Source organism: Genypterus blacodes, unplaced genomic scaffold (assembly GCF_046128005.1).
Source record: "Genypterus blacodes isolate CSIRO-AG114 ecotype Tasmania unplaced genomic scaffold, CSIRO-AGI_Gbla_v1 ptg000067l_1, whole genome shotgun sequence".
NCBI lineage: Eukaryota > Metazoa > Chordata > Actinopteri > Ophidiiformes > Ophidiidae > Genypterus > Genypterus blacodes.
This window is the reverse complement of record NW_027466879.1, coordinates 1,526,208-1,537,067: the sequence shown is the minus strand read 5'-3', so window position 1 is coordinate 1,537,067 and position 10,860 is coordinate 1,526,208. Positions and strand designations below refer to the sequence as shown.

Genomic DNA, 10,860 nt, shown 5'->3' with positions numbered 1-10,860 from the left:
GTGTTCGACATTTATGTATTTTTTTGTTCGAATATGACACCATGTGTGGAATGAGTTTGCATGAGATATAAATAAACCCAGGAAGGTTATATAAGGGACTGAAATAAATTAAGAAATAAATTAGAAAGTCACGATTCGCTGGAGTGTAATGCCAAGAGTGAAGTGAGCCAAAAAACATGTTGAAAGTTAGTAAGGCTCCGTGTTTCCTCTACTGGATCGGAAAGGAAAATCAAAAGTGAAAGCAGTACTTAGTTTTACTCAAAACTCAATTTTCAGCAATAATCATGTTGAAATTCCAACCCTGGAATTTCAACATGTTTTCTTTTCTCTGGTGTTTACACTATTTCACCATTTGCTGAATAAGAGTCCCATGTTAGAGGGTAATCTATAGTCTTAATAGGGTGTGGATGATCTCTCTCTCTCTGTCTCTCTATCATTGAATGCATCTCAGGCATGGACATGCACACAGACATGTTGCTTGGATGAACAGTACGATCAACAGAGAGCCCCTCTCCTCCCCTGTGTGTTATTCCTGGTAGCGTTTTCACCCTGGAGACTTATAATCAACATCTGCGCCGTGACCCCCCACAGACGTGGATGTTTTGAGGCACACACACGTTAAAGTGTTTTTCACTGACCCATTTTGAAATGTTTGTCTTTGTGTAGCTCACAGTTATTTAGCTTTGATATAAACACACATGGAGGTAATGTAGCCTTGTAATGTTCCGTTTTAGAGCTGGTGGGCTCCTGGGATGATCGTTCCGGGGGGGCGCTATCCTCCGACACGTGGCGGCAGACTTGATGGCTCTCTCATTATCACCTGACAAATTCCTCTGTATGCATTCCTGAGGACAAAAGTGAAGTCATATGTCTTAGAATAAAAAAAAGCAATAACTGTTTAAAAAATGCTCATGTTAATATTACTTCTAGGTTATAGATTGTTGTTCATTCATATTCTGATGCTAGACGATCTCTTTAGATAATTGTAAAATTCCATTAAGTATTTATCCAAATATCATGTCGAGCTGAATGCCATTTATTTGCTTTGTATAAACAAATACATTATACCGTGTAAACACTTGGATATAGTTATTATATTTCATCACTTACTCAATGTTTGTCTGGGATATTTCATCCAGTGTATTTCCAGGCTGACAGGGGACATTGTGGTGTCAGGGAGTGTCTCTCATTGTGGAAACTTTCCTTCAATTTTACTTTTATATAATCGGCTAAACTAGACCTTTAGTTGACAAGTTCAAATATGTCAACCCGAATGTTCAACATTTTCTTCTGTGATTATTTAAAACAAAACCCACTAACACAAAGCAGCTGCCTGAGATGAAACAATAGTTTGTCGTTGGTATAGTTAGAGTAAAACATTTACATAACTTATAACCAAAGACATATAAATACAATATACACATATGGGGATATTATAAAGTACAGTGACGGCATGTAAGGAATGTGATGATTCATAATAATAAAGAGCAGTAAAAGGAGGTGGCTCACAACAAAGGGAAAACAAGATGCCTGATTTAAATGTATTAAAATGTATTCCTCTTTTCTATTTTATTTCTTATTTCCGTTTGTGATCTTTACATGTCACACTTCACTAGCAACAGCGCTGCAATAATGTCCTGGATGGGGAGGGGGAAAAGGATGAGAGACTCTGTGTGTGTGTGTGTGTGTGTGTGTGTGTGTGTGTGTGTGTGTGTGTATGTGTGTGTGTGTGTGTCAGTCAATGAGCCCCTCCCACCTCCCCTATAAAGGCTCCCTGTCTGGTGTGTATGAGCTATTAGCAGAGTGTCACAGCTGCCTCCCAGAACCAGTGGCAATTCAAGAAACCTGTGGAGTATCTTTTGTAGCTGACTCTTCACCAAGAGCCTTCACACCCAGCTGACTTATCCCGGCGTTACAGGTATGTACACAGTGTGACTTGCTCTGATCTGTTGTGCCACCAGCTGATGGCTTTATCCTGCTTTTTTTGAGGTCACAGTGTGTAGACAAGGACAGGTTATCTGTGTGGTTATATAAGGAGTTCAGCTCTGAACTTGTGCGTCTGCAGCAGAGTTTCTCTCAAGGTGTAATGCATCTAAGAGAAACACTTTAATGACTAAAGCATGGTGTTTATTCATTGCAATTGAATTGGAATCAGGTGATTAATTTGAATAGCATATGGCTTTTGTATAACTTAAGAGTTAAGCCTGTTTGGGACCCCGTGTCCTTCACTTCACTGGCCAGGGGCCCAAAGCATGTTTAAGGTTTACTTAACCGAAAAAAATCTGACCTTGGCTTAACTTTCTAAATAAATCAATGATAAGTCAAAATAACTTGGCTTTTGGACTCTTGTGAAAGCAAGCAGCAGCGTGGCTGTTAATGAAATTTGTGGAAGGCTTACATGCATAGACAGACTGAAGCAAAGTCAGTAATTTAATTTGCAGTGTAAATAAATAACTGACAGATGTTCTCTCTTCTCTCCTCAGAGGTCGCAGTCAAAATGAAATTGATCTTCCAATCTTTCCTCTATTGCTGTCTGCTGGCTACAGTAGCACACTGTGCAAAACTTGAAATGAATCCGGAGCTGAAAAAAAGGTGAGAGAATTGAAGGTTTTCATTCATTAGATTCCATTCAAATGTTTCAGATCATCTTTATTTACCACTGAATTATGTTCCATCAATTAACAGATGTTTTTTCTCTCCCCCCTCTCAGGCTGAGCGTGTGGTTAGAGAGCAGAATGAGGCGAGAGCTAAACAGTGTATCTGCAGAGAAGACAGCTGAGTCTGTGCAGTTTGTCAGCCCAGAGGAAATCAGAGATCACCTGCTGCCACATTCCAGGTAAGAGCCACTACCCAATGAAAACATACAAACCACTATTCATCAATCTGCATTATTTGCAATTTGTAGGAGCATAAATTCATGTCTTTCTCTCTTTTCCTTTGCCCTCCAGCACTGACATCAACATCCGAACCAAGAGGTCTAAACCTTTAGTCAATCACTCAAGAAGACCTGGTTGCTCCCTGGGCACCTGCACGGTGCACGACCTGGCCCACCGCCTGCACCAGCTCAACAACCAGTTGAGGATCGGAAGCGCTCCCGTCGACAAAATCAGCCCGCAGGGATACGGCCGGAGGCGTCGCTCTCTTCCAGTGCACAGAGTCACGCTGCGGCTAGAGCAGGGCAGCCTGAGGCCCATGTGGAGCAACACTGACTCACAAGTTCACAAGCTGGAGGCTCTCCTCAGACGGACATGAGCGGGACTCTGTGAGAGGAGACAGGAACAAAAGGGAGGGAGCAACTTGGAGCGTCCTCTCGGCTCTGTTCTGAAATTCTCCAAATGCCTGAGACTTCTGCCAAGTAATCTCCAGCACATTTTTTCCAGGCATGAGGACTGAGCAAGACTAGCTGCACTGAGATTTTCTGGAAGCTGAGGCGAGCTGCTCAACCGTGGATGCAGCTGGCCGACGCACACTGGATGGCACAGCTGGAGCAACTACAGGTGCCGACCTCTGCTTGGCAGAGGAAAGGAAGAGTGCTGATACCTGGCAACGTGGAGACAACCTCTGACCGAGAGAGGGGAACTCACGTCTAACACACTTGGACTTTACACACATCTTCCTCAAGGCCAGGACTTAAAGTGCTATCCTCTAAGGATTGTATCGCCATTTTCCATCGAACTGTACTCGTCTGCACTTTTTCCGCTTGGACTTAAATGCAAATGAATCAGGAAAATACATCTGAACCACAATGCCAAACAGGGAGATGGGCTCTGGGGCTCTGGAGCTCTGAGTCTGTGTGGAGCTTTGGACACTGTAAAAGGGGGAAATGCCTTTGATTCTGTGAGATATGTGCCAGTCCACAATGGACTGAAATATACTTGAAAATGTTATTGTTTGTATAAACACATGTGCAATCTATATTTGTTTTTATTGCAGGTATATGTATATATGAATTCCATTATTTAAAATTTATATAGTGTTACATTAAGATACTAATGCAGATAGAACTATTTTTGTACAGGAAGAAATATATAAGGGCATTGTAGCTATTGGTCATTATTCTTTCACAAACTGTGGTCATAGGATATCTGTTTTATAGGTATGTTTTATATTTGTTCTATTTTAATTGCTCTATTTTATTTGTGTCAAAGCAATAAACACTGTTAAACAATAAACATTTTTGCATACAAAAACACAATGTTGTCCAGACCTCCTTTGCTCCTGCTTCTTGTAAATGAAAGTTGGGAGAATCTATTGTTTGGCGTGAAAGCTACGACAAGACAAAGAGCACCTGGTCTTTGTTAAGTGATTATAAGGTCTCATTAGAGCCCCCCCTCAACCTCCTCTCAATACATTCCCCTGGTTATGACGCCCCCCCCACCCCCCCTCGCTCAAAAGGGCAGACGGGGTGCCAGGCGCATTCCTGCTTGGTTCAGTTCATATTTGTTGGCTCACCCCAAACCGCACAGCAGCCCTAAAGCCATGAGGAGGCTAAGGCTTTAGCTCCATCTGTATTCAATGGTAGATGGTTAGTACATGAGGAGATCTTTGCAGGGGGTGGGGGTTCCGGTCCAACATTCCTGTGGGAGCATCACAGAGACGGTTTCAACAGAGCACTGATCATGACCTCCACAATCAGCCAGACCCCTGAGACGGAGCTGCGCTGAAAGGCTGCAGACCCCCTTACTTGACACATTATCACCCCTTTCTGACACATTACTAGAGTGCAGACCACACCACATCACCAATGTAACAGCTTTCTTCTTCTTTCTAACTTTCAGACCAGACAAACACACAAAACATACATTCTTTCGACTGTCAGCATGTGTAAATGGACAATTTGGACAGAAGAAGCAGGAGGAAGTGTGGGACGTCCTTGGCACACAGACTATCCTCTAAAGACAGACTAGGAGGGATACATCTTTAAGCATCTTCATGTTTAGAGAGTCACTCATCCCCCACTGCAGAAATGTTCAAAACATATATCACTCAATGTCAAATCAAAGTCAAAGCATTTACAGGATCAGATTCATTCACCTCTTGTTCATGACTGAGCAGTTCTGCATTGTTGTGCATGAAAACAAATGGATCTTTACTATGTTATTCTTAACAAATCTTACAAAAATGTATATAGTAACAAAATGGATAAGCGTGTGTGTGAATACAATCCAGCTGCTTCCTGCCTACTAGAGTGATCATCAGCAATTATGAAATATTAGACAGAGGGAGTTATGTTTTTCACAAGACAAACACATCTGAGCTGTTCAAAGTGCTGTAGTAGTCTATGCAGAGAACACATGGGCCAGAACTGAAGTGTTGAAGGTTCAGCGCCATTGTGTGTTCTCTGTTGCCATCTAGTGAGACAAGATGGGTAGAAGTGTAGCTTTTTAGTTGGGTTTGGAGCTGCTTTGGGTCCTTATTGTGCAGCAATATTGGCAATAATATTGTGCGTTCAATCAATGCTTCCCAGGAACACAAGAAAGACATGATTTTATATTTTGATATTGTAATTGATTCATCCAAATCCAAAGTGCAACAAGAAATCAAAGTGAAACAGCACAACGGTAAAAAGGCACTCCTACAACTTCAATCACCTTACATGCCCATAAAGTCATCACAACAAAATAATCTCAAGAAAACAATGAAACAAGTTTGTGCATACGGAATATAATTTGTGGAAAATACACTTAGATTTGATTATAAAAACGTCATAATTGTATGATGTTAAATCTTTGGATGGGAAGGTCTGAAGGAGCCGTAGTTCAAAAACTTCACAATGAATCAGCTACAATATGCTTAAAAAAAAATGTTGTTTTCGGATTCCAACTATTGTTATTGGTTTTCAAATGCACATACAGCTTGGTACAAATGTTAGTGACTGAAGAGTTATTGATGTGATCCACAAAGAGATGAGAGGCCTGTGGTCCAGCCAAACATACAATGATGCAAATATGCCCTCTAGTGGCTGATTGGACGGCATTGCATTTATACGTTTTAATCATAATTCAGCTGCTGCAGACATACTGATTGTACAGACTTCTCTCAGCAGTCAAAGCTGTCTATTAATAAGCTGAATGGATTTGGCTCTGGCCCAGTGAGGCGGCCCCCGTCACTATGTGAAGGTGTTACTCCTTCAGTAAGCCAATCAGCTGGTGATGCAGCTGACGCAGTTGAGGCATCAACAAATTGATGACTGTAGGTCAACTTGCAAAAAAATACCATCTTTACAGGATCTATGCTAAGCTCTCTTTGAGGCCGACTCTTTCCCGGCAGAATGTTGGCCTAGATGCCGAAGAGTAACGGAGCCGCCAATGTGACTGAAAAGAGACTGTAACAGTTATAGGGAGAAGAGAGGAGGAGAGGAGAGGAGAAGAGAGGAGAGGCGAGAAGAGAAGAGAAGAGAAGAGAAGAGAAGAGAAGAGAAGAGAAGAGAAGAGAAGAGAAGAGAAGAGAACAGAACAGAACAGAACAGAACAGAACAGAACAGAACAGAACAGAACAGAACAGAACAGTAGAGGAGAGGAGAGGAGAAGAGAGAACAGGTAACAGTGAGAATCCTACTGTCTCCTTCAACCCTGCAGTCAATAAACGTACACTGATAGCCTGAGCTGGGAGGATTAGTGTTGTAATCTCACACTGTCAGTCTAAATAAGGCCCTGCGGTGCTCCCTGCTGATTACCACCATACCAGGATGTCTGTGTCCCCCTCAGAAGCTGTATGAGCAGATGAACTATGCTATATTGCGTAGCTGTATTGCATCGGCTGACTATTGCCAGGTAGAACCTACAGTCAGTTTCACATTCATTGAGAAGTCTTCCAATCCAGTCAACTAAACAAATCAGGTCAAATGCTAATAAAGGTTTGTTTATATCTTAACGGGGAAAACAAATCTTTTGTGAGCAGATTTCTTGAATGACTATTCGTGCGTAGAAGTGATTTTTTGTATTGTATTCATTTTTGTTATCACTTGATGTATTTTTATTGAGGGCCCTTAATGCTAAAGTCTGCCTGTGAGCTGTATATAACGTTAATATGGTGACTGAAAAACCTCTCAACAGCAGTTTCAAATGGTTAAACTGACACAATAACAATCAAGCTGCTCTGTGTGACAGCTGACAGCAGACGCTCATCTTTTAGTCAGCAAACATTCCCCTTGCTGTTAAAATGAACTACTTGTCTCTTTATCGCCGGTAGGTTGCAGCGTAATACTGTGCAATTTATCAAAGCAGCCACAAGAGAAGATGATCATCGACTCAGACTCAGAGAGCAGATCTGAAGACACAGACAAGATTTCCACTCTTGCTTTGCCAGCTGATCCATTCGCCGTCATAAAATGGCGATTACACCGATCACTACTGACTTCAAAAGTAATGAGAAAAGAATGTGAAAAGGAAATCTCTAACTGGTAATGTGAGTATAAGTGAGCATAAAGAGTGTGTTTAATGAGTGACTTGCCTGCAGTGTCATGGCGATGAGAGAGTTAAGGATGTGCACTGCAGGGCACTGGGTGAGATATCATATTCACAGCAAGAGCCGAGGATGACTTAGACGTTTCTGTGAGGGGACTTGCACGCACACACACACACACCAGGGAGGCTTTAAACACAACACAGCCTGTGGAGGTAAGTTTACTTGTTTGACTTTCACAATATAAAGTGACAATCAAATATTAATAAGGCAACTTTCTGTCTGTTATTGTAGTATGAATTAGTTGTTTGGATGTGATACACGTTTGGACAGGTTGAACACTTGTGCTTGGTGAAAGTGTTGTTGTACAATGAGGATGGTGCTTTGTTTACATTAGTAAGTGCAGTTCATTTTATTTAATTTTTGTTCTTTTTAAAGCTACCGAGGAAGATGAGAAGAGGAGGCACACCTCTCATAAAGCAGCATTCGACTCCTTGCTTAGGAAAGAGTGAGCCTCCATCTTTTCCCCCTCTCATCCTCTCATCCTTATCTCTCTCCGTCTCTATCTCTATCTATTTGTAATGTAGTAAATGAGTTTGTCCTCTCCAGACTGACACAAGAAAAGTGCTGTTAAACTCACACTCGGATATAAATATGACAAAGTGATGTTGAGAACAGCCAAACACTGATAAACCAGGGAGGGGGAGTGAGGCTCTGAGACGGTGCTCTAAGTGATTCCTGCTCACTAACTGCTTCAGCAGCTGCCTATGGGATTTACAAATAATTAATGATCCTTCTTCTGCAAAGTAACTGTGGAGATCATTGATGGTGCAAATCTCGACCCCTACATGCGGTCAGAATCATACATAGCTGCATGCACATGCACACACACACACACACACACACACACACACGCGCGCGCAGAGAGAGGAAGCTACTCACACCCACATTAGCACGGTGTAGAGTGAGAACCATTAGGATCCTGACCACATTAGCGTCTCATCCTTTTTGCAGGCAGGTCTGCAGTGTAAATCTGTTTCTAAGCCATTTGATCTGATGTTTCCTAAACCAGGCACTTCCATCAATAAACGGAAGACTGACTGCTGTGATGCTGGACTCAATATTTGATCTCTTGCTTTAGCGACAGGTTGATCTGAGAGCCATCAGAGTAGAATGAAGAGCATTTCTGTTGTACTGGGATTTTAGTATGGGAGTGAACATACAGTACATTTGACTAAGATTGTGGATTGGGTGGAATCGCAGACAGTTTGACTCTGACCTGCTTTGAGGCTTTACAGAGACATATTTTTCACAAAGCACTCAATCTACAGATTCTTATCAGGATGTAACGAGGATTTCTGCAATTGCAGTGTTGCTGCAATAAAGTTAATTCCTTCTTATTGACAAGAAAACATGAAAACTCCAACAATACAAGGGGCAGATACCATATTAACATGCACTTTAGGTTTAAATCCAATGTGATAACCTTTAGCAATGTTTTAATAATTAATAATTCAGACATAGGATATAATGCATATCTGTTGAATTGTTGCCATAAAGTGCATTTGCTGCAAAGATACCCTGACAAATCACAGAGGCTTTAAGTTTAAAAAATGCATATAAATCCTACTGTGGGGGCAAATGTGTGGAGAAATGTGTGGGCAGGTAATGTCTCTTGGTTCCTCTCTTAATCCTTTTGCCTGTGGGTACATTAGACTTTCAGGATAGGCGGCCGAGACAGAGAGACAGAGAAGGCAGTGGGCAGCAAACTGTAGTTACTCTGAAGGTCTTCTCTTTGTCGTCAGCCAGCTTTTACATTCCCAGGATTAGTGGATCTGTCAACATGATGCCACTGCCTCCTTAAAATAGACAGATGGGCAGTCAGGAAAACCAAACTGTTGTCGTGTTCCACCTCATAGGACTCATAGGTTTACCGTGACTGAAGTAGAACCATGCAGAGATCGAAGGTTCCCCTCCCTCAAAGCTGTCCAGTGATTGTGATTATAGCCGAACCAGACACGGCTAAGAGTGGCACTGAAGGTAAGGCACGAGGTCATCACAAATGTGCCTGCTTTGATAAGACAGCAGAGGTGGTGGAGATAAGTAGAAGGTCTGTAGCAATGGACACAATGTCCAATGTACAACAGCTTTGTCCTTAATTTCATTGTTTATTAAAGATGCTGTAACAGTGGGTTGTAGAAGGCTTAAACTTTATTAATTTGCAACTGGACAATCATCAGGTATGGATTATAATACAAGCTACTGTATACAGGTAGATTTCATCCATCTATAAATGGGTTTCCCTTTTGATTATGATGTAATGTTTGATTAAATAATTTCATTCAGCCTTGAAAAATACAAAACTACAAAGCCTTTCATTTACTTCCTCTTTCGCAATTTGGCCTTAATTATTGCAATCTTTACTTTTTGGCCTTAATTGTATAATCTATCATCTTCATATACATTCAATTTTTTTTAGATTAATATAACAAACAAACAATTGAATGTCCCTGAAAGTTAGCTAAACAACAAACATTTAATTGCAGACTAACTACAATTTTAGAGCTAATGTATCCAGAAATCTGTGCAAACATAGAGCAGCATGTGGCAGTCATGATATCAGGCTTGAGACTTGGTTGGTTAAATGACGAGAAAACAGTGAATGTTAACACAACTTTAAACAGGTAATGTGTCCAGAAATATGTGCCACTATAAGAAATAAATATGAAGTTTTCCTGGTGCTATTAGTGTTGATTTACCGAAGTCCAGACTGCTGCCCTCAAAGCTGGCTAAAGCCCTGAAGGCACAGAAACAGGTGGAAGGTGCAAAAATAAGGGTCTCTATTTACAAGAAATAATGGAAAATTAACAAAACCAATGAAGTGAACCCAGAGAATGATTGTTCCAAATAAAATTTGCTGCAGACAGCAACAACAACTTCACATGGAACATAGAACTGACCAACTCAATGAAAAAAAATTAATTAACACTTTCAATCATACAATTTTGTATACACAGAATAAGTAAAAAATAAATAAATAAAAATCAATTGATAACCAGATAACAATCAACCCCAAACTCCCAAACTGCACCAGTCCTGGAATTATTGTTAAATCTAATAACAACTATAAATCTCCCCCTCCTCTGGCGTGGCGTAATGGATTATTCCAGGCACCCATTTTGGGTTTGACGCAGTATTTAATTAGTGTCAGTTTTGTGAGTTTGGCCCTTGTGATGCAGGCAGAAAGCTCGGCACTTGAAGGTAATTTAACTAAGAAAAATTATGTAAAATAACTTTTGTTGTAATTTTAACGAAATAAATGTAATAATTATGAAGGTATTGCCGCAAGGACAGTCAAAACAGAGTCCTGCTATCAATAAAGTTTTTTAAGTCCAGGTTACGCATAGTAATTGGTTCAACGCATTGATATAAACTATAGTTATGTTACCTAGACCA

At 40.9% G+C, this 10,860-nt stretch overlaps 1 protein-coding gene across 1 annotated transcript; it reads left to right on the top strand.

The window, feature by feature from the left end:
- The first annotated feature begins 1,785 nt into the window (after window positions 1–1,785).
- On the top strand, window positions 1,786–3,798 carry adma (adrenomedullin a). The gene is made up of 4 exons (XM_076156352.1): window positions 1,786–1,918; window positions 2,484–2,592; window positions 2,711–2,836; window positions 2,949–3,798. Exons 2-4 carry the CDS (start codon window positions 2,498–2,500, stop codon window positions 3,250–3,252), a joined length of 525 nt encoding a protein of 174 aa, XP_076012467.1. The 5' UTR covers window positions 1,786–1,918; window positions 2,484–2,497; the 3' UTR covers window positions 3,253–3,798.
- Window positions 3,799–10,860: the final 7,062 nt, after the last annotated feature.